At 39.5% G+C, this 21896-nt stretch overlaps 3 protein-coding genes across 4 annotated transcripts in view; 1 reads left to right on the forward strand and 2 right to left on the reverse strand.

Annotated features, from left to right (window-relative positions):
* Positions 1 to 11632, reverse strand: part of gba2 (glucosidase, beta (bile acid) 2) — a 17622-nt gene extending 5990 nt beyond the window's left edge. Inside the window, exons 1-13 of the mRNA XM_020619667.1 lie at positions 11343 to 11632; positions 10942 to 11096; positions 10378 to 10697; positions 6822 to 6913; positions 6319 to 6434; positions 5018 to 5236; positions 2946 to 3185; positions 2604 to 2706; positions 2294 to 2447; positions 1456 to 1581; positions 1048 to 1232; positions 120 to 224; positions 1 to 9 (exon numbers count right to left, since the gene is read on the reverse strand). The exon at positions 1 to 9 is cut by the window's left edge and continues 99 nt beyond it. Coding sequence (XP_020475323.1) covers positions 1 to 9; positions 120 to 224; positions 1048 to 1232; positions 1456 to 1581; positions 2294 to 2447; positions 2604 to 2706; positions 2946 to 3185; positions 5018 to 5236; positions 6319 to 6434; positions 6822 to 6913; positions 10378 to 10571 — 1543 coding nt within the window. The 5' untranslated portion in view covers positions 10572 to 10697; positions 10942 to 11096; positions 11343 to 11632. The remainder of the gene's footprint in view (positions 10 to 119; positions 225 to 1047; positions 1233 to 1455; positions 1582 to 2293; positions 2448 to 2603; positions 2707 to 2945; positions 3186 to 5017; positions 5237 to 6318; positions 6435 to 6821; positions 6914 to 10377; positions 10698 to 10941; positions 11097 to 11342) is intronic.
* Positions 11633 to 11907: 275 nt separating this feature from the next.
* rgp1 (GP1 homolog, RAB6A GEF complex partner 1) lies at positions 11908 to 18484 on the forward strand. Of its 2 annotated transcripts, none has more exons than XM_020619664.1 (9): positions 11908 to 12012; positions 12537 to 12652; positions 13601 to 13734; positions 13999 to 14082; positions 14348 to 14497; positions 14811 to 14957; positions 16394 to 16521; positions 16616 to 16793; positions 17764 to 18484. In XM_020619664.1, exons 1-9 carry the CDS (start codon positions 12010 to 12012, stop codon positions 17985 to 17987), a joined length of 1164 nt encoding a protein of 387 aa, XP_020475320.1. In that variant the 5' UTR covers positions 11908 to 12009; the 3' UTR covers positions 17988 to 18484. The 2 variants fall into 2 exon arrangements, with proteins under 2 accessions (XP_020475320.1, XP_020475321.1); XM_020619665.1 differs by lacking the exon at positions 11908 to 12012 and adding an exon at positions 12149 to 12313.
* msmp1 (microseminoprotein, prostate associated 1) lies at positions 18277 to 21889 on the reverse strand. The gene is made up of 4 exons (XM_020619666.1): positions 21856 to 21889; positions 20177 to 20528; positions 19945 to 20053; positions 18277 to 19237 (listed from the first exon to the last, which is right to left on the reverse strand). Exons 2-4 carry the CDS (start codon positions 20418 to 20420, stop codon positions 19066 to 19068), a joined length of 525 nt encoding a protein of 174 aa, XP_020475322.1. The 5' UTR covers positions 20421 to 20528; positions 21856 to 21889; the 3' UTR covers positions 18277 to 19065.
* Between the last annotated feature and the right edge of the window lie 7 nt (positions 21890 to 21896).

Raw genomic sequence — 21896 nt, forward strand, 5'->3', positions numbered from 1 at the left:
TGAACCACACTGCCAGCTGAAAAGAGATTAACGCTTACAACTCAGCCCTGGTACTGCTCCTTGTGAAATGCAATGCTTAAATAATTGATCAAATTCTGAGGTAATAGCACTTCACTCACCGATATCATATTGCACACCCAAGGCAATTTTGGGCCAAAGCATGATAAGTGCAAAGGAAGCGTAGAAGTGCACGTCATACGTGTTGTACATTCTGTACTCCTGACCTGGGAAACAATAATAGCTCTGTAACATGGGTTCATAAACACACATTTAACCGAGACAGATACTGTATTTCTTTTCACTTTTGCCAACATTAAATATTTAATATAACATTTTAAGTAGTGCATGTTTCTTAAAAAAAAAAAAGTGTGTGTTAATGTTTGTGCTGTAGCTGAAAGCATGTCAGTTTTGATGTTCTCTTATGTGTGTCACAGATGTTTTTGAATGCATGTGAACCAAAATCATGCACAAGGGCCATGTTCATTTCAGTTGCGACCATGTCTATATTTTGGTATATTGTTGAGAGCAAGGCGTGCAACCACGACACCCAAACTGTCAGTATTAGCATAAATGACCAGGCAAACAATGGTAAGAAAATTCAGTTTGCTACTCGGTCATTTTTATTTACGTTTCCTACCAGATATGTCACATTATTAGTCGTGTGCTACAATCAGTGAAGGTCTAGAATGTGACCAAAATGTAAACTGATACAATGCAGTAGGGCTGTGCCTGTTATTTTCATTATCAATTATTCTGACAATTACTTTGTTGATTGACTGTTTTGTGTATTCAGTATCAAAAAAAAGATCCCCAGGTGATGTCTTTAGTCCAAAACCCAAACCTATCCAGCTTATAGTGACATAAAACTGGCAAAACTGTCATATTAGAGAAGCTGGAATCATTTAATGTATGACAGTATTGCCTGTAATAGTTAATTATGAGAATAACTGCTAATTTAATTTTCCATCAATCATTTAATTGATTAACTGGTCTCTAAAGTGCAGGCCTAGTCTTGCAAACTAATGGCTATTTTCCCTCAGTACTTGCCTTCTAAGTAGGCAAAACGGCCGTACTCCTTGATGACAGCAGGCTGAGCTGGAAGGCCCCCATCCTCGCTGCGTAAGCCGCCACTGACATCAGTGTCCTCTGATAGCTCCACCCACACTGTCCCTCCATCCACCACATAGTACAACTCATTAAACAGGGCTGACTTGTACCAGGAGGGCAGAGAACTGCAACAGACAAGTAAAATACAAGGTGAAAAGAGTGTTTACCTGCTGAGGTGAACAGGCAATCATTTTAAATATTCAAGGTTTAAAAAAAATGAATGGGATGTATGCTGTGATAGACCAGCTGTACATTATAATTCATCACCTTTGGTTGTGCTGACTGGTCATAATTTCTCATTCAACCTCCAGAACTTTAAGAGTTGTGAAGGATCACGCTGTTGTTTACCTGTCCTGTAGAATTGGCCTCTGCCACTCTAGAATACACTTCTCCCACTGTCTGTAGTGTGATAGGGCGTAGTGACTGAGAGAGGGGGACGCATCCCCTTTGGTGCTAAAGTAGCGAGTGTATCTCCTGGAAACAGAAAAGCCACAAGCGGAAGAGGATAACATAAGAATTCTTCATGGTCATTGACAAATGCAACAAATCTAAAAGCAGAAAACAATGAATTTCAAATAATTCAACATTTTAAAAGCATCCTTGTAAGTCTAAGTTCTGCATTCCATTACTAGATAAGTCATTTTAGAGGTTAGAGTTGTGTCATTTTCAGTTGGGCCTGATGCTCTGCAACATGGAAGAGAAGTGTTTTAAACTACACTCTGCGGCTTTAAGCAAAAGTCGAACTGAAACTTGACTGGAGCAGGATGGACAGCCTACCCCAAACCACCACAACCGAGAAAGTCAAGAAGAGGCATGGTCTTTTTGCACTGCAACAAAGAATTGTGACAACAGAGCAAACGAAGCCAAGGGAAAGCCCAGTCAACAGCAGTACAAATAAGACCAGTACGGCTAACTCACTTAGACGACAAAGGCAAGATGGCTGCTGTTATTTAATGATGACCTTACGAAGGCAAGGCTGCTGTTATTTAATGATGACCTTACTTTAAGGCAAACATGATATGATAATCACAGCCATCTGAAAAAGCTATCCTAAACACAGTAGAACTGAAACTTTAAATGTTTAGAGTATTTTGTCAGCACATTTTAGTCACGCTGACATCTCCAGCTTGCTTACATATCTGCAGAGAAACATACTATCTGTGTATTTCATTTGCATTTGATGTACCTGAGGTGTTCCCTCTCTCTAGAGCCAAAGGTAACTTTAGGCATGTCCCAGGCCAGGCAGAACTCCAGACTGTTATGGCTCTGAGCCCGTACCAAGCAGCCCACAGCCAATGCAGCTGCAACCTTGTCTCCCTTTGGTGTTGGCGGACTGGAGCCTGTAGAGGTAAGACAGAGAAGGATGAGAGGTTACTGAAGGCGGTTAGAAGAGGGCATAGGTGGCATCTCTGTCAAAAATGTTATTGTTATTCTCAAGCCCTAAATGCGTTTTCATAAGTGAGCCTGTTTAAAATATGTTTAGATCAGTCACTGACCTGTTGGAGAGTCCAGCCGTCCATCAGTGATGAGATCCCCCCACAGACCGCTGCAGATTCCTTTTGGACTGAACGCTGTCTGGTGACTGACCTCCCTGTCAGGCTGTTGAAGTGTGCAATCAAACACACACATACACACACTTGGTAATCTAAAAACTAAGGCTATAACTAATGCTCATTACTAGCAGATTTCACACAAAAAGAACCTTCAGTTGATTATTATAAATCTACTTCCAAATAACAGAGACTGTTGTCTGAAATCTTGATTTTATTCCCTGGAAAATGCTTAAGCAAAGATTAGCAACCTACTACAAAAACCCGCTTTAAGGTGCCAAATCAAACCTGTTCTCTGGCTGCGATGCACAGAGTGTAAGGGTTTGCTGTAGTGCAGTGGTGTAGCAAGACGCCAGACACTGCCTCCCCATCCTTCTCCAAATGGAATGGTTCGTTCCAGTGCCCCCCACTTTTGTCATCCTTGAGTCCCGAACCGTTGAGCATAGTGAACATGATGGACACATCCAGATCATAGTCGTTCTTGTTTTCTATGTCCCACACAAATACTGCCACTGGGAGACTAGAGTCCTGAGAGAAAGGAGATGTACAGTATTGTTCAAAATAGTAGCAGTACAATGTGACTAACCAGAATAATCCAGGTTTTTAGTATATTTTTTATTGCTACATGGCAAACAAGTTACCAGTAGGTGCAGTAGATTCTCAGAAAGCAAACAAGACCCAGCATTCATGATATGCACGCTCTTAAGGCTGTGCAATTGGGCAATTAGTTGAAAGGGGTGTGTTCAAAAAAATAGCAGTGTCTGCCTTTGACTGTACAAACACAAAACTATTTTGTACAAACGTTTTTGTTTCTAGGATTTAGCAATCCTGTGAATCACTAAACTAATATTTAGTTGTATGACCACAGTTTTTTATAACTGCTTCACATCTGTGTGGCATGGAGTCAACCAACTTGTGGCACCTTTCAGCTGTTATTACACTCCATGATTCTTTAACAACATTCCACAATTCATTTACATTTCTTGGTTTTGCTTCAGAAACAGCATTTTTGATATCACCCCACAAGTCCTCGATTGGATTAAGGTCCGGGGATTGGGCTGGCCACTCCATAACATTAATTTTGTTGGTTTGGAACCAAGACTTTGCTCGTTTACTAGTGTGTTTGGGGTCATTGTCTTGTTGAAACAACCATTTCAAGGGCATGTCCTCTTCAGCATAAGGCAACATGACCTCTTCAAGTATTTTGACATATGCAAACTGATCCATGATCCCTGGTATGCGATAAATAGGCCCAACACCATAGTAGGAGAAACATGCCCATATCATGATGCTTGCACCACCATGCTTCACTGTCTTCACTGTGTACTGTGGCTTGAATTCAGAGTTTGAGGGTTGTCTCACAAACTGTCTGTGGCCCTTGGACCCAAAAAGAACAATTTTACTCTCATCAGTCCACAAAATGTTCCTCCATTTCTCTTTAGGCCAGTTGATGTGTTCTTTGGCAAATTGTAACCTCTTCTGCACGTGCCTTTTTTTTAACAGAGGGACTTTGCGGGGGATATCAAAAATGCTGTTTCTGAAGCAAAACCAAGAAATGTAAATGAATTGTGGAATGTTGTTAAAGAATCATGGAGTGTAATAACAGCTGAAAGGTGCCACAAGTTGGTTGACTCCATGCCACACAGATGTGAAGCAGTTATAAAAAACTGTGGTCATACAACTAAATATTAGTTTAGTGATTCACAGGATTGCTAAATCCTAGAAACAAAAACGTTTGTACAAAATAGTTTTGTGTTTGTACAGTCAACGGCAGACACTGCTATTTTTTTGAACACACCCCTTTCAACTAATTGCCCAATTGCACAGCCTTAAGAGCGTGCATATCATGAATGCTGGGTCTTGTTTGCTTTCTGAGAATCTACTGCACCTACTGGTAACTTGTTTGCCATGTAGCAATAAAAAATATACTAAAAACCTGGATTATTCTGGTTAGTCACATTGTACTGCTACTATTTTGAACAATACTGTATATGTTGGAATAACCTCTGTAAAACCAACATGTTAGCATATAAAATTACTAATTTACCATCTACTTGCAGCCTAACAGCAATACATGTGTTCAAGTAGCCTGTTAGAAGGGTTTTATTTTCTGTAACTGAATAAATGGCTAGACAGAAAGTAATAACAAACGATAAATGCTGAACACTGAACCTTACATTTGGACAATTTTAATTCAAACTGACTTGTTATAATTAAATGTTTTAATTGTAGCCCAACAAGTGCCAGACTTTTTTAAATTAATGTTGATACATGTCAGTGCTCTCAGTTAGACAAATTATGTAACGGTGATACTTTTTAAATTACCACAAACCTATGAAATCCAGGGAGGCCACAGTTACCTGGTAGTCATGGGGGATGACGGGGGAAATCTGTCTGCAGGTTAAGGTGACGTTCTGTCCTGGCAGGTGGTAGACAGTCCAGGCACGGGGGTACAGGGCATGGTAGAAGGCATATTCCCCACAGTAGCCCCAGTTCCAGCCTTGTAATGAGTGAGGGCGCTCTACGGAGAGCACCTGCTGGTAAATCGTTTGTCCTCCACGACGCAAACAAACTGTGAACTAAGGAAGAGAAAGTGTAGCAAAAGAACATGTTAACGTAATAGTGACTTCATGTTTTGGTAACGTAACAATAAATATGTTCTGTCGCACCACAGGAAAATGTGTTAACCACCCAGCCAAATTGGAATGAGTATATAAATTTAGCTTTCAAAATAATGAAAATATAAGGAGTATTTTCTGCTCTGAAATGCTGGGGCTGGTGCTAATGCACAAGGAATCTACACGAGCATTTTATCATATACCACTGAGTGACAGAAGCAGATCATAAAATGTCAAATGTATAATGTGTTTAGAAACAGATAACTGATTTTGCTTTACCTCAACTTTAATGTGCATGTTAGGAGATGAGACCATAAAAAAAGAGATTTTTATGAAATGTGTTATTTACATTTTAGTGTACGTCCCCCTTGAATTAGCTGTTTCTCTCTGTGCACGGCTAAACATGAATGTCCGTCTGGCTGCTGGTTGTCCATTCAGAAGAAGAAGAGCACAATAGTGATGGCGAGAGACCGAGTATTTCCAGAAACAGTCACACCCTTTCCTTGAAACATGTCATGCTTTGAGTTCTAGTCGTCTGTTGTCAGTAAAGATCCTCCGTCTCATCTAAAAATAGGTGCATTCCTGTGTGAATGTTGAGTTTTGGTGCATAACAGCGGATAGCATCCTTGTTTCTTTTGAGTGACTGTGTTAATGTTAAAGTTTAAAGTACAGCATTAAACTCTTAATGGGAAAGTATTTTTCCATAAAAGTATTGGAAAAAGTCTGATGTCAAATTTTGTTGGTAACCTTTGGTCAGTTTGCCACATGAATAGGAGAATCAAAACAGATCCATAAATGCAGACTAGTTGCCAGCAACTGTTACAACCATAAGGTCGTTCCTCTTTTTTATGACAAGTCTAGAGATAAGCGACTGCTTATCAGAGGTATATTATAATAGTTGTCGGCCTTTGTTTACTCAGATTAGTCAGTAAACCGTTGTACGTGACTCTAAGAGACCAAAAAAAAAAGGATAAATATCCTTCAACTAAGTCGTCATTTATGTGCTTTCACACAAGTCTAAGTGTATTTAATATCCTATATACCTGGTTGACTGTGACAGTTTTGTAGTGGTACATTCCAGGGTTAAGTTGCCATCTGCAGAACTCCCCTCTCCAACCTCTCGTGATGGTACCTCCACCAATACCACCCAGAGGAGCCCCTGTAAATGAGGGTACAGTATCAACACCGGTGGAAAGAAAAACCAGCACTGAACAGATTAATGGTTAAGCCAGAGCTATTTGAGAAGTAAATATGTGTGTTCACCTTTGATCACTGGCTCTCCTATGTGAGACAGCAAAATACTTTATAACAAAACAAGTTACAAAAAAGCTTCGATGGAGGGGCCGGAAACATTGGTCTTTTAGACTTAGAAAACAAATTTGGAAAAGTAGCTTTTCAGATACTTTTAGGTGAAATTAGGTTTTTGTCTAAGATAAAGACAAGTACTGATCAGAACTGAAACAGAATCAGAAAACTGCTTGCTTTAAGTAAATAATGTGTCCGTGTTTGATTACTTGAGCTTGTTGTACGATAAACCTGAACTCACCATATATTTGAAGCAAGGGTTGGGAATGAAGTACATCAATGAATGGAGTTTTCTTTTCCACCTGGGTTTTCTTGTACCACCATTTTAAATACCTGGATGAACACATATACAGTACACTGGTTACCTTATGTGGACGGATGCAAGTGTGAAAGGATGAAATCGGCTGAAATCAAGTGAGGAAATCAACAAATATTTGGAAACAGAGTGAGATATACCACTGTTGGACATGATGTGAAGGCATCATACCCTAAATAGTCACATGTTAAAGAGAACTGAGTAGGGATGCTCATAAATTTCCAAAAGGTTTACAATTTCCCACCCCACGCATACATACGTGTATTTAATTATCATGATTTTTGCCCTTGCTTGTTTATTTTTCTCTATTCATAGTCAGTTGAAAACAGCTACAGCCGTTTGTCCTCTCATTCAGAACGAGAACCAACAGTGGACAATTGACAATACACATACACAAAGACAGAAAAAAGAGGGAAGCACTTGTAAGATGAAGAGAGTTAAGTCAATGTGGCCACTATTTTATGAGTATACTGTATGAGTATACTGTATGTACGTGTAGGTTTAGGTGCAGCACTTGCTATCACACCTGGGTTGTAGTGTAAAATATTAATTAGGCTATGTTACAAAGGTCTCCAAAAGCTCCTAGAGCCTGAGGTCAGAGGTTTAGAAGTTCAACATCACAGGAAAGAATCTGTTTATGCTGAGAGCTCTGACCTCCAACATGGTAGATTGGCTGAGTACGTGTATTTCATTAGACTGGCCTATAGTCCAGCACAGACCTGGCTACAGTGCTGATAATAACCCTCATTATGTTTAGTCTACATCACATTAAAGTCTCAATAAACTGTACCTTAGTGCATGTATTTCCAAAGCAGAGCCCTTGGACTTTAGTGGTCCTTGTAGGGCGTCAGGAAAAAGCAAAACTGACTAAACTAAAATAAGCAAGACATGTAATGTCACATTGCACAGAATGGCCATAACATATTTACAGAACACAGATAGGTTAGTGAACGACACCATTGATTAAAGAGTTACTTTGCAGGTGCTGTGATTTCTGACCTTGCTTCCTGTTTGGTTAACTGGCCACTACATACATTTCTTTTTGAGGGCAGAACAGGTAATGTCAAAGCAGTATTATTACCAACACCCTAGTCTCCCTGTTCCAAGTCCATCTGACAAACTGTTTTAGATGCACACAACAGTGTGTGCGAATTTGGGCGTCAAGATGCCGAAATGACAGGGTCACCAAATATGTGTTGTTAGTACAATAGAGTTGCCCCCGCAAAAATCTTTAGCTTATTTTGTTGTACTACACATCCTTATGTTGGTTTACTGTTTACTTGCCCCTTGCATGGGGATATGTACATGCACATTGAGAGCCGATGTACCAGAGTCAAATTCCTTGTGTGTCCGACACACCTGGCCAGTGAAGCAGATTCTAATTGTTGCTTTAAGGATTATAACTTTGTTTACACACCAGAAAAATTAATAATGTTTCAGCCACAAAAGAGCTTTGTACTCATTATGAGGAGGATCCTGTGCAACTGCAAAATTACTGTGCAACAATGCTGCACCTCCCTGCCCTGCACATAATAACTTCACAAGAACACTCCGTCCAGAGAAACAATAGTTGCCTGTCAACACAGCTCCACTCAGGAGATGAATAGGATCAGTTAAAGCATGTAATTTTACGTCATTTCAGGTTACATTGTTGTTGGGATTTTGCTGCACTGCAGCTCAGCTGGAATCCAAACAGTGGTCCTGTTTCTACAGGCCAAGTATGCTAACCTGAAGCCGTTTGTTCAAGCTGCCATCTTGTTAACCACCACAGCTAAAACCAGTACCTCAAGCAGCCTGAACAGCAAAAAGCCCTACTAATTCATGTCCAGTGACAAACACACTGGGAAGATTTAGGTAGAAATACTGGTCTACACTGAGGAGACACAAGGCTAGTAAATGCCAAGTAGAAGGTTTTGGTGCAAAACAAATCAGTCCTTACTCAAGTCACTGGAGTAGGATAAGGTTGCAGACAAGGTTTTAAATCTGAGCTAAACCTTTATACCTGTGCCAGGTGTGATTATACATTTCTCTTACTCTCTCCTCTTAACATATTTAACTAGTTATTTGTGTTAGGTACAGTATACAGTAAAAAAGGAGAACAACTCAACTTACTGTATTTTTCTAACAATAATGGCTCTTTTGCCTTACATTGTTTATTTATGCAAGCAAGCATTTCACTGGTGGCAACTACATTTATTTTTCAATTATAATAATCCCACATTGCTGCACCTCTCACTCAAATGATAAAGAGCTGAAAAGTGTGTCTCTACCTGGGTTTAATACTAAACCCTTGTATAACTCTCTAAGTAATATCCTCCTATTGCACAGCAACCACCTCATTAATCTGTGTAATAATTAACAAATGTTGCCATGGTGATAAAGTCAACTGAGACACACTTTACATTAGCAGTGGGAATGGACTTCTTGTTTCCATCAGCCTAACATGAGTCCAGGATGTTTGCTTTCCAGCAATAACTTAAAAGTGAAGAAAGTCTGTGGTTGGTACAGTGCTTAGTGGAGCACGATATCTTATACATATTGAAATAACACATATGCTGTTATTTTCTCAAGGCATGGACCCGATGTCTTATCACCTCACCTGTGTTATTCTGCTACACACAAGCGATCAACAAGAAGCACACTCAGGCCTGATGACTTACAGATGACTATCACATTTTGACACACAGCCAAAGACTCCTCAATCCAGCCACGCTCTCAGGATTTAAATGAAAATTGAGAGAGAGTGTTGCTAGCACCCGACAATCCACTAAAGCTGCAGAATGTACTACTTTTGCATCTCAGATGTCAGCAGGTTGTTGAGAAAACAAACTCCAGTGACGTGATAGGATCTATGCTGCATTTTCCCCCTGTCCTTATAAGCAGACATTTCAGCTGTTTGCGATTGTGCAATGTTTCCTGTCATGTTTATGGGGCTGTGAATAACCGACCACCACATAAACTGCATCCTGAACTGGCCTTGAACAGAGAGCTGAGAGTGCTGCAAACAAACCTTTCAAACACCTGTGTTTAAGGTGTTTGAGGCTGTATACAGAGACAAAAACAGATGGTAACTCATTCCGTTAGCCAGCGTTGAGAAAAACAAAGGCAGTAAGCTTTTGTTGTCCATTTTAGATGCGCTGGGTTAATGTGGTGAATGCTGAAATAAATGCTTCTAGCTGCCTCAATGTAGACAATTAACTGTTGCATTTTGTTCTATAATTAGGGTCTGGAAAATATGATATGCTAGCTTGTGGCAGCATCAACCTTTTATCTGGTGAATTTTTGGAAATGTGGCACTGTGGGCAATTACTAAGATATAGGAAGCTGTGCTAAACTAAAAGGAGACTAAAAGTCTTGTTTCCTTAATCTGCTATCTACATAATATTAATACAATGAATAAGAAGAGGATAAGAGTTAAGTCTACACTGGTAGTGCAGCTGTAGTGTTTTGTATATTTAGTGGCCAGGAGTGAAAATCTCACCTGATCCCAAAGCCAAGGTGTTCCCAGAGGTTGGACAGCGAGATATCTTTTGCTTGAAAGGGCTTTCTCTTCTCCTTGAACTCGTGTGCCAGACAAATACGCCAACCTTCCCTGGGCACTCCGTATCCCATTTCTTTGGAGACATATCTGCTCATGAGGTCTGCTGTGGATTTCTCACCCCACTCTGTAGTCATTTTAGCTGGACTTCTAGCAGAAGGATTCTTAAGGTAGTGAGAACTGAGAGAGTGTTGCTGCAGAATGTAGAATCAGATGTTTGCCAATAGCAAGGACCTGTCACCACTCTTTGTCAGCAGGTGTACCTTGACCATGGAGCAAAAACAGTGAGGAGGCGGATACAGATGTCTTGTAAATCTTTAACTACGTCAGTAAAGTGAAAATAGTTATCCCTTAAGGCAAACAGGTTCTCAGCTGACAAGTTCCGCATACCCACAGGACAAGAACAGATTGTTAAATAATTGCTCCTTCATGTAGCGGGTCCAAATGCAATTAAAAGGTTCAAATTGGATACATGAATATTTAGTCTCTACAGGTGAATATATTTACATATATATATATTTCCCTTGGACTATTTGCACATCGCCGATCCCTATGCCACCTTTGCTTATACTCCGGAATCCGGGTGTGCTGTCTGCAGTGCTGGCTGGCTGAATGGATGTATGACAGCCAAAGGCCAACAGGAGATATTGAAGACCTCGATGCTAGAATGAGATCAAACAGGATGAAACGAAATTGTTAGATTGTAATGATCACATTTGGTGTGCAGCAAGCATTTCCACTAACCGAAAGTTACCGGCAAACCTCTAAACTGACAATATATCACCTTAATCATGTAACGTTAGTGAAAGCTACAGATTTTTTATCCTTTAAAGCCAAGGAACCGGAACTTTGCTCAGTCGTGATTAACAATATAAAAAGAAATGATTATTGATTATTTTTTAAAATACCAGAATGAGAGCTTCTTCCCAGTGTTTCTCTTTACAGCCGTGTAGAATAGCAATGTAGCTTCTGCTAGCACAGCGTCCGATGGTTTATCACTTATAAGCACGGTAATATTTTTTCCTCAAGTTTGGCTCTTAGGCGCTCACTAAATACTGCCTCTTTATTAAAGGATTCGCAGGTCCACATTTTAGGGCATACCTCCACACCCCTCCCGCGACCGTCTACAAGATAAGCCTTATAGCTATTAAATAGATGGATCGAAATTTTGGAGTGAAAAATAGTAGATTGTGATAGGATTATACCTGACAAGCATTACTCGGGGATTTAAAGTGCAATGAGTTGGCAAAGCGCAACGCAGTCTATACCATTTGAAGTGGTGGGGGTAACGTCAACACGCTTAAATGTCCCCCTCCAGTTGACAGATATTGATATATTTGAGTACATTTCAGTTTATAAAAGTGTGATAAAACTGATTATGTATGATGTGTGCATTAATATGCAAAAGCAAATGTTTGTAATAAATATTGAACCCTACCAGTTACCATAACAACAGACGACCTTTCGTCAGCTGTGCCAAAGGGGCGGGTTCTGAATGGCCAACCAAAAAGCTTTACTGTAATTCTACACTGCCATTTTATCCTTTACAACAATTTAAATAAATTCGAGACTTCGATGGTACGTTAAACAGAAAATATTCTCAAAGAACATATGTTTGTTGACATATGTTACCAGTTTTTACGAGTTTTATTTCCCTTATTGTTTGTGATTGGTCGTACACAGGCTATAGCATATCAACAGATTTTTTTTTTTTTTTTTATTACTGTAGCTAGTTGTTATGCTAACTAAATTGATAAGCTATGGTCTGTTCATTTGAAAAGACAGTCAAGTTTTGTGTTGTTTTATTCGAGAAGTAAGTTCTGGTGTGCCTTAGGATAAGGCACCGTATTGTCTTGCCGTATCATCGTTTGAGGCAACGGTATGTGTTTAAATTGCCCTGAAAACAGCAGCTATTAGCAAACACGACCAAACAAGTTAACTTCAGTCTGACTAGCATACCGCTATAGCGGCATGTCAATACAGAGCATAACGTTATCTTTTAACTTTATTATAATAACAAAACAAAGTAATGCAGGTTCATATTCTTCATACTGTTGGCCGTAGTCTTCGTAATTTAGCGTTTATGTTTTGTAAACATACAGATGATCGAGGTGGCGGCGTCCATGGCCAGAGGCCCCGTGTTTCTGGCCGGGGAGCTAATGGAGTGTCTTATAACGTTCACCAACCCGATGTCCCACCTCTCTACCTCTGCCAGCAGGTTGGCTTTTATTCCTTTCACCTCTTCAATCATGCACATTACATGTAAGATGCCAGATTCTTTCTCTGAATTTGCAATATAATATAAATATCGTAAGTTAATGAGAGGTGGATATCTAGATTAAGAAATGATAACCCAAATTATGGAATTTAGCTTCACAAAACATATGTGTAGAAAAGACAGGCTCCTGTGTGCACAGTTAAGAGCTGGTACCTTAACATGAGCAAGTCACGTGGGAAGCTTAAAGCTATTCCTGAAGAGTGGCGTTTGTGTGTTCTTTACAAGGCTGTATTGTTGAATAACCAATTAGTCACTAGACAGAAAAATAACTGATAACAAGTTTGATAATTGGTCTTTTAAGCAAAAAGTTTCAAGCATTTTTCCTTTCAGTTTTACAAATGAGAATTCTCTTGGTGTGTTTGTCTTCTCTGAGAGTGATTTGAATATCTTTGGGTTTTAGACTGCTGACTGGCCAAAATGCTACATTTGAAGACAAAACAAAGTTCCCAAATGGCTTTGGGAACTTGTAATATTTACTCTATTTTTTAGGCCAAATTATTAATTGAGAGAATAATAAGTAGATTAATCAGTAATGAAAATAATTGGTAGGTGATCAGTTATTTTTATTTTATTGCCTCTCATGCAGGGACCTGAGGGATGTACTATTAAAAAATAGGAGCCTATGTTAAGAACCTTGATTTGTTTGGTTTTCTAAACATTGGCTATCACAATGTTACCTATGTTGTTTATAAGATGATGTTTCATTTTCTTGTCATTTTGTAATCGGGGTAGAATTTCAGGATTTTTGCATCATGATTTGTTATGCTATTAGCTTGGTTATCTAGTTTCTTATAACCCCATATGGACTGGGAACCATGTATTGTAGGATACTTAAATTAGTCATTCAACTGAGCAATCTGTAAATGCTGTTGTCTCAATGTGTCCCAGTGAGATGCTGGCATGGGCCAGTGCCCAGATCCATTGCCAGTTTCATGCCAGTGAGGGCAGAGTGGCCCTGCCAACCCAGGGCAACAAACAAGATGTTCAGGCTGAGAGCGACACAGTGCTCATTCCAAGCAGAGGTTAGTGGGACAAAACGGAGGAGGAAAAGATTTCACTTGAGAGATCAGCAGAAATCATGATCTGTTATGCAAAACATTCATTGTATTACATTTACATTACATATTAGTATGTAAACAAATAGGTTTCACTGCAAACTAAAATACAACAAGCCTTCAGTCCAAGATTTAAAAGTTCCTAGATATTATTAACCTCCTGTTAATATCCTTATTGCTTCATGTATAAAATTCTTTGAGTCTCTGCTAAACTAACTCCTCTCTCTACAGGAGAACGTGGGCAGTGTGTACTGGACACACCGCCCAAGATATTATTCTGTGACCTGCGTCTGGACCCTGGAGAGAGTAAAACTTGTACGCTTGTGCTTACTATATTTAAAAAATGTTTACATCTTTAAAAATCTACAAATTTAAAGTAATTAATTTAATGAATGGCATGAAACTATGACAAATTAATGATACTTTTAAAAGATTTAATGAAAATCATAGTGCCTTTTTGTCTAAAAGACAACACCTTTACATTAAAGACATGAAACATTTCACATACAGTATGGTATGTGACAAGTCGGCATATATGTTTGTGATGTAAGCAGTCCAGTATTCACTCACTTTCCCACAGATTCATACAGTGAGCTTGTACCCAGTGATGGTCCTCCTAGTTTCCGTGGTCAGGCAGTGAAATATGTCTACAAACTTACCATTGGCTGCCAGAGAGTCAACTCTCCTATCAAACTACTCCGGGTTCCCTTCAGAGTGCTGGTTCTTCAAGGTAAGATGACTCTTGATCACTTTTCATTTCATATGTTTGAATTTTTCACTTCAAAGCTTTCAGTGCAACTGAGGGGAGGCGCTTACACTTTGTAACCATAAGGGTGGTAAAATAGTTACTTTAATTGTTAGTGAAGATTAGAATGCGGAAACCTACAGCAACAGCAGCCAGCCAAATACTGGTAATGTTTTTCTTATTGTAGAAATGTTTGTGTTAAGTGAAAGGGGCAGATTTATTTTGTGAAAATCTTGTCATGTGACTTCTGTCACAGTTTGCGCATGTAATGTGTGATGGCTTCTCATCTGACCTGTAGGCATGCCAGAGCCTGCATTTCCCCAGGATGATGAGGTTTCTCCCTCCAACCCCTTTTTGGAAGAAGAGGAAGCATGCCGCAGGGATGCTCGGCCTTTGGAGAGAGCACTGGACATGCTGATGGTCACCACCTCAAGACGCTCCCCACGTGAGTCACATTCTCTGTCTCTCTGCCCCTTGCTGTAGTTTAAATCACTGTTATTTCACATTACTTGTTTTTGAACACAAAGCCTCATTCTGCTTTTGTCAGTTTCTGTTATAATTGCTATTTTATTGTCTTTAAGTTGAGTGTTTTCATGTTACTGTGTGAAATCTTACAATTTTTTCTGTGCCCTAGAACTCCTTTGTTCAAAAATTATTTAAAACATACCAGGGAAACACACCGATGCACTGGGTGATGTGTTTCTTCATTATGAAACACCAGACCCATATATTTATTAAAAATGTTGCACCAAAAGCTTTAAATGACCCTAATAGCTGGAACCTCACTATTGGTTTTAGTCTCTGTATGGGGATTGTTGAAAATACTATTAATATAGAAAATGACTGACCTTATCCTTTAAAAGCAGCCAAAGGACTCAAATTTGCTAAAAGTACTCCCTTGCCCATCTGGCATACTTTGGGTTAAAGAAACAAAACAAACTCCAGCTTCCTCCCGCAGTCCAAAGGCATGCAGCTTAGGTTGATTGGTGATAAGTTGTGCCTAGAAGTCTTTATGTGTTGGCCCTGTGATAGACTGGTGACCTGTCCAAGGTGTACCCCGCCTCTCGCCCAATGTCAGCTGGGATTGGCTCCAGCCCCCCTCTAATCCTGTTTGGGTTAAGCACTATGAATGATGGATGGACAGAGTGATGCTTCTTTACCTTATTAACGATCTTCGGCTAATAGCAGACAGCGTGTTTTCTATTTCGCCACCGGCTGCACCAAGGTCACAAACCTGACAACAGCCAGTCCGTGCAAATTCTCAGTCATCCAGGTCGTAGTATGCTGAAAAGACTTAGGAGAAAGTATCTAGATGTAGTTTTAGTTAGAAGACATTTCACCTCTCATCCAAGAGGCTTCATCAGTTCTGTCTGACTGGTAGTGAGCAGGAGGTATTTATTCCCCTGGGTGGTGTTTCAGTCCAATAGTGTCCCCTAACGACTGAATCATTTTAGCTGTTCTCTGTTGAGTAAACAACAACTTGTCAGACAGATGCATGTGTCACCCTTCCACAATCTGTTTTGAAGCACTGACCTGTCGGAGAGTCCAGCTGTCCATCTGTGATGAGGTCACTCCACAGACTGGTGCAGGTTCCTTTTGGACTGAATGCTGTCTGGTGACCGACTTCCCTGTCAGGCTGTTAAAGTCTGCATGGAAACACACACTTGACAGTCTAATAACTAATGCTCATTACTAGCAGAGTTCACAATAAAACCTCAGTTAATTATTATAAATCTGATTCCAGATAATAGAGAGTAGTGAAATTAGCTAAAGTAGCTTTAAATATTACTGGTATTCTGTAACTAATCTTTTATTCATTACCATTTTCTACATTTTTAAGTGGATGCCTGTATTTGACTTGTGAACAACTTTTCTCCTCAGACATGTTTAATATCACCAATGTGCGTGGGAAAGTGGCAAAGTTCTGCATTTTCAAGACTGTTTACAGACTTGGGGAGGATATCATTGGCACATTCAACTTCTCAGAGGGAGACATTCCCTGCTTACAGGTGTTTTTACAGTTTTTCTATTTGTACCCTGCTGCATAAAATGTTAGGTTTTCCTTTAATCAATTTGTGAATTGCCTGTCTGTATGTTTTCCAGTATTCTGTAAGCCTTCAGAGTGAGGAAGAAATCCAGCAGCAGTACCAGCGGCGTCCCGGCCAGGCAATCAGTGTGACCGGACACGGACGACACTTGGAGTCATGCCTGCACACTGCCTCCAGCCACTTTTCACTCCCCATCCCCCTCAACGTCACGCCAGGTTTTAGCACAGATATAGGTCAGTCACCAGCCAGCTGAAGTTCAATTTAGTTCAATGTAATATTATTTGTATAGCACCAAGTCACAACAAAAATCATCTCAGGGCACTTTACATGAGCTGTGTTTCCACCAGAAAGTCCATGGTACTTTTTATTCCCAGGACCTAAAATTCCTAGTTCTGTCCCTGGGGTGAAAGACCCTTGAGTTTATTATGATTTGCATTTCCACAGCAGGGCTGAAGCCTGGGTAAGATTAAACAAATTAGCCTGCTAATGTAAAAGCAACGGCCTGCAGCACATGTAAAATGCTTGCTATGGTTAGCACATACCAGTGGTGGAGGACAGACTGCAGGTAAAGCTGAAATTAATTTACTGTGTATGATCTGTCTTTATGGTGAAAACATGAAATCTCAGAATCCAGAACAGTGACTTTTAGATCAGTGTTGTAATTAATAGGATGTTTCACAATCTAGTTAGACCAGATGTTAATACATTCATTCACTTATCAAATAGGGAATATTTTACTGTCACATATTGTGAAAACAAAAGTTGGGACAAAGTTGCCTCTGTAGTAGTTATACTGTGTTTTTAAGAGTGAGTCCCAGTTTTGTTTGTATTTTTTGCACATGCTCGAGTATGTGGGTGAAGTGGTGCACATTGCTGACATTTTCACATGATAACACACCAAGAAACCTACAGTATCAGTGTATCAGTAACAGGCGGGAGAGAAGAAAACTGTTAACAAGCAAGCATTCATGTAAAAACAATGCTAGCTCCTGAATATAAAATACTGTCTTTAAAAATTTTTTTAGAAGTAGGAAATGCATCCAGCATGCGTTTTAGACATCAGCTCAATTTTGGAAAGAAACTGAATGAAATTCTACAAGATTAGATTTAGTCTCACATTTACTGTAGAACATTTCTCTAAAGAAGAAATTGCTCATTTCAAGATCCATAATTTAACATCAGAATCTTATTCTTCTTGTCCAGTAACCCTGAGGTGGCGCCTGCACTTTGAATTTGTCACTGCTCGGGAGCCAGTGGAACCGCCCATTGTTCTTCAGAACCAATCAGAGGTCACAGTTTGGGTCGGGGCAGAGCATGTCGATGTGGATACCTTCAGCTGGGATCTGCCAATCAAAGTCCTGCCTACCAACCCAGTCTTGGCTTCCTATATGTCACAGTTTACAGGAACCAATCGCATTAATATTTGACTGTTGTATGTGTGAAACTGTGGATATGAGATGGCCATGAGATAATACTGCATTTCAGAGGGTATTGGCAGATAGTTGCGTGGTCCTGAGTGCGTGCGTGTGTGTACTTATAATGCTATGCATTGTGAGTACCAGTTTCAGTTTTGTACTTTGGGAAAGAAGATGTGCTGTTTCCACCAGATATGCAAAACCAGCATTTGTTTATGTCTGTGTGCAACCTATGTTTTGCTTTGGTCATATGCATTTTTCATTGCATTCAAACTTTGAATACATCTTTTTTTTTTTTTTAGGAAGATCAACACATGGTAACCATGGGAGTGCGGTTGTCTCTGTGGTTGTTGTGCATTTCTGTATTTATTTAATTCTTGTATTCATTTGTACACTTGTTCATCCTCATCTTATTCAGTATATTTTGTTTAACCGTATTTCTTTCGGTTTGAGCAAAGGCTGTGCTGAGATGTAAATACTCCCAAGAGAAATATTAAAGTGTGTTTTAAATTTCATAAACTATGTATAAGGGACTGCTTCACAGAATTGAACATAAATTGTGTTTGTGAACAAGAATTTTATATAGAGTTTAAATGAGTTACAGCAGAGAACAGGTCATACTCAGAATTTGTTACACACACACACACATATATATATTTGCCTTAATTTTGCTAGTCATTTTTGGATTAATTAAAGATACGGAATTTGGTTTAGTATAAAAATCCCAAAAGACTGATTTGTTAGGCATGAAAAATCCCCAAACAAAAATAAAGCTATGCATCTTTCTATAGTACCAAAACAAACTGCAAAAGAAGTTTGAAGAAAGTAAATACCTACATTACCTAATTATGTTAATGTAATACATCCTTCTGTGGTGAGTGTGTTAAGTCCTCTGCTGGAAAATACTGCAGTTCTGCTTAAATATACATTCACAGACAAATTTCACTCACATTTCCTTCATTGAGTATATAAGTCAAAATGTTTAGATGCTGTTACTGTTTTATATTTCTACAAAGTAGTTACTGATACATATAACAACAATAGTGAGTTTCACAGACAAACAGACTGAACAGATAGCTGGAATGTCTGTCTACCCCTCGAGCTGTTGCTGCAGCTGAAGTGATCCATGGCCGGGGTCCTTGACGTCCTCACCTGGGGTGCAGGGCAGGCGGGGGTCCGCTGTCTGCACAAGGGACACTTTGCAGGTCACTGGTTCCACCCGCACCTGACACCATGCTGGAAAGTCCACCGGCCGATGCACCCTGGACAGAGACAGAAGTAAAGGATAAAACTCGATTGGTTTTTTTGTAGTTTATCGGTCAGTGGTATGTCTTCAAAAAAGCTTGTCCATGCACACCACTTTATTCTTTGTAGTGTGAACTGTAAACCCCTCACAAACTCTTTTGTATTTGCTCATTTAACAGTGTCACAGTGATGCACCTACAGGAAAATTAACAGCCATCACCAACAGTTGAGAGCGATGATGCAGATTTTTCAAAACATGTATAACAACATTTACAAGAAAATGATCTTTATAAAAGCAAAATGCTCCTGAGCTTTAAGTGCCAGTAGTGAAAAGTACATTTGCCTCACTGTACTTAAGTAGTTTTGAGGTATTTGTACTGTACTTCATTACTTCCATTTTATCTATCCACTACATTTAATTGCTTTATTTACTAATTACTCAACAAAACATGTTTACATATATAATCAGCTATGAAATACACTGTAAAATTATATAACTGCTTCAATTGAGAAAGCTATGTTAGAAATGCTGTCTACATTAGTAATAACATTAGTAATAGCACTAACATATATCGCTGCTTTGTTCCCCATGAAGACAAATCAATTTATATTTACTAATATGAAGCATATTCTGCTTTGTTCAGTCTCTCTCAAGCTGGCTGTAGTATAGTAAGAATGAAAGGGCACGTGGACACCAAACCACACAAGTTGTTTATGTACTTACATCTCACAGCAACCAACACCAACAGGGTGCAGACAGGTGCACTGCATACAAGTGTTGTCCATCCAGGTTTCACCCAGTGAGTAGTGCCTCCCCTTGAACACACACAGTGCTGGAACAAGCAGTCAAAGAAGATGACATCACGTCTTAGAACTATGCAGTTTTATGTAGTTGAGAACACAGATTTAAAATTTCTTTGATGTAACCTGAGAGATTTTAAAGCATGGGGTCTGACCTCTGGAGTTGAAGTGGCACTCAGTGGGTGCAGCAGAACCACCACTGGTCCACAGAAGAAACGCTGCAGCTGCAAGCATCCAGTTAACACCAGTGAGCTCCATCTTAGTCTGGTCCAGTTCTGGTTCCTCTCCTCCCTTTGCACCCTCATTTATACATCCTGAGGCTTTATGTCCACGTGGAGGTGTGGTTATCATCATCACGTGGCCCACAGGCCTGGCTGTGGATGGCGTCAGCGGTGCCATCCGCTGGGAATGTGGTGGTGGAAGGGGTGAAGAGGAGGGAATCTTGTGTCTTGGCACCGTTTTGGCGCTCCAGAGATCACCTCACTGCACTTCAGCGGGCATGAAACTCTAAAGTGATAGAAACAATGACACATCCATGTGGTGACTAAGAGAGGGAAGGGTAGGAGAGAGGTGAGATGGAGGGCAGGGAGCAAGAGAGGGGTGATATCCAAGGAGAGTAGGAAGAGGCGAACAAAGAGGATGAAATGATCAAGTCAACCTTTCGTATAGTTTTTTAGGCCAGAATGCTGTTCAGAAACAGACAGTGTGACTAATATTCTTGTAAAACATGTATCTAAATATTGATCTGTGACAACACTTAAATAAATGGCATGTTTAATCTTTGATAAGAGGACTGTTTTTGTCAGAACTTTTTAATGAATTAAATATCTTCATTATGGACAAACGGTACCCTAAATCATATGCAGATTTTTATTACTATTAATTGTTACAGGAAAAGCTAGAACTAAGTTGAGAGTATTTTGTCAAACAGCTGTTTCAAGGTCATAAATGATTTTCATGCTTTATTTTTAGGCCTAAAAGTGACATAATTCAGCAGCTTTAGTATTCACATCAACACATGAGGAAACTTCATCCACTGATAAAGACCATGCCCTATGGCAGAAAACTCCACAGAAGCAAGTGGATCTGAAAGTGGAGTTTTTAAAAATCGGTAATGTTCAGTTACAGTTTGATTGAGGACCACGATAACTACTGTTAAAATTTATTTCAGTCATTCTGCTTGTTGTGTGGGTTTTACTATGTAGCCTGTATTATTTATGTTACACATGGTATTAATATTTTTATTTGCTTGTTGGCTTGTTTTCTCATGATTATCTTAGTTTTGCTGATTTTGTTTTGGGTGTTATTAACAGGTATACATTGTTATTCCTACAAGCATGTATGGATTATTGAACAGATCTACCTGGCATAGGCCCAGAGGCCCAAGGGGTCATTGGGCCAACAGACCAGAGAACCGTGAAGGAAAGTCACTCAAATAAATACAAAACAAGCCACAGAACAAGAAAGAATAGATGAACACCTACAAAAAAAAAAAAAAAAACCACTAAAGCCCCACATACAATTACTTGAACACCTACAAAAAAAAAAAAAAAACACCACTAAAGCACCACATACAATTACTAAAAAGAGACCAAAAAGACCATAAAGGCAGCAAAACCACTACAAAAATATGCCATACAACAAAAAGAGACACTAAACTACAAAGAGGTGTAAAACAACTTTAAAAAACAGACGTAGAGTAAGTAAAAACAGGTGCAACGTTTTTAAAAATGTAAAGCAAAATGACTATAAACAGACGTATTTTGGGGTGTATTGCGCCTTTAATTAAGCATGCCGGAAACCACGCCCCTTTTATACTTCCCATTGCACCCACCAGGTTCGTTAAATCGATCCACGATACAAGGATCGCCGGGT

Source organism: Monopterus albus, unplaced genomic scaffold, assembly GCF_001952655.1.
Source record: "Monopterus albus unplaced genomic scaffold, M_albus_1.0 scaffold225.1, whole genome shotgun sequence".
Taxonomy (NCBI): domain Eukaryota; kingdom Metazoa; phylum Chordata; class Actinopteri; order Synbranchiformes; family Synbranchidae; genus Monopterus; species Monopterus albus.

What these genes read in the sequence shown, in the direction of transcription:
- rgp1 (XM_020619664.1), top strand. An exon ending in CAGAGTGCTGGTTCTTCAAG is followed by an intron (nt 14,498 to 14,810) that starts GTAAGATGACTC and finishes TCTGACCTGTAG; the next exon opens with GCATGCCAGAGCCTGCATTT. An exon ending in GAGACATTCCCTGCTTACAG is followed by an intron (nt 16,522 to 16,615) that starts GTGTTTTTACAG and finishes TATGTTTTCCAG; the next exon opens with TATTCTGTAAGCCTTCAGAG.
- msmp1 (XM_020619666.1), bottom strand. Translation starts at nt 20,420, where the DNA reads ATGGCACCGCTGACGCCATCCACAGCCAGGCCTGTGGGCCACGTGATG. An exon ending in GTGCCACTTCAACTCCAGAG is followed by an intron (nt 20,054 to 20,176) that starts GTCAGACCCCAT and finishes TGCTTGTTCCAG; the next exon opens with CACTGTGTGTGTTCAAGGGG. An exon ending in GGTGTTGGTTGCTGTGAGAT is followed by an intron (nt 19,238 to 19,944) that starts GTAAGTACATAA and finishes GTCTCTGTCCAG; the next exon opens with GGTGCATCGGCCGGTGGACT.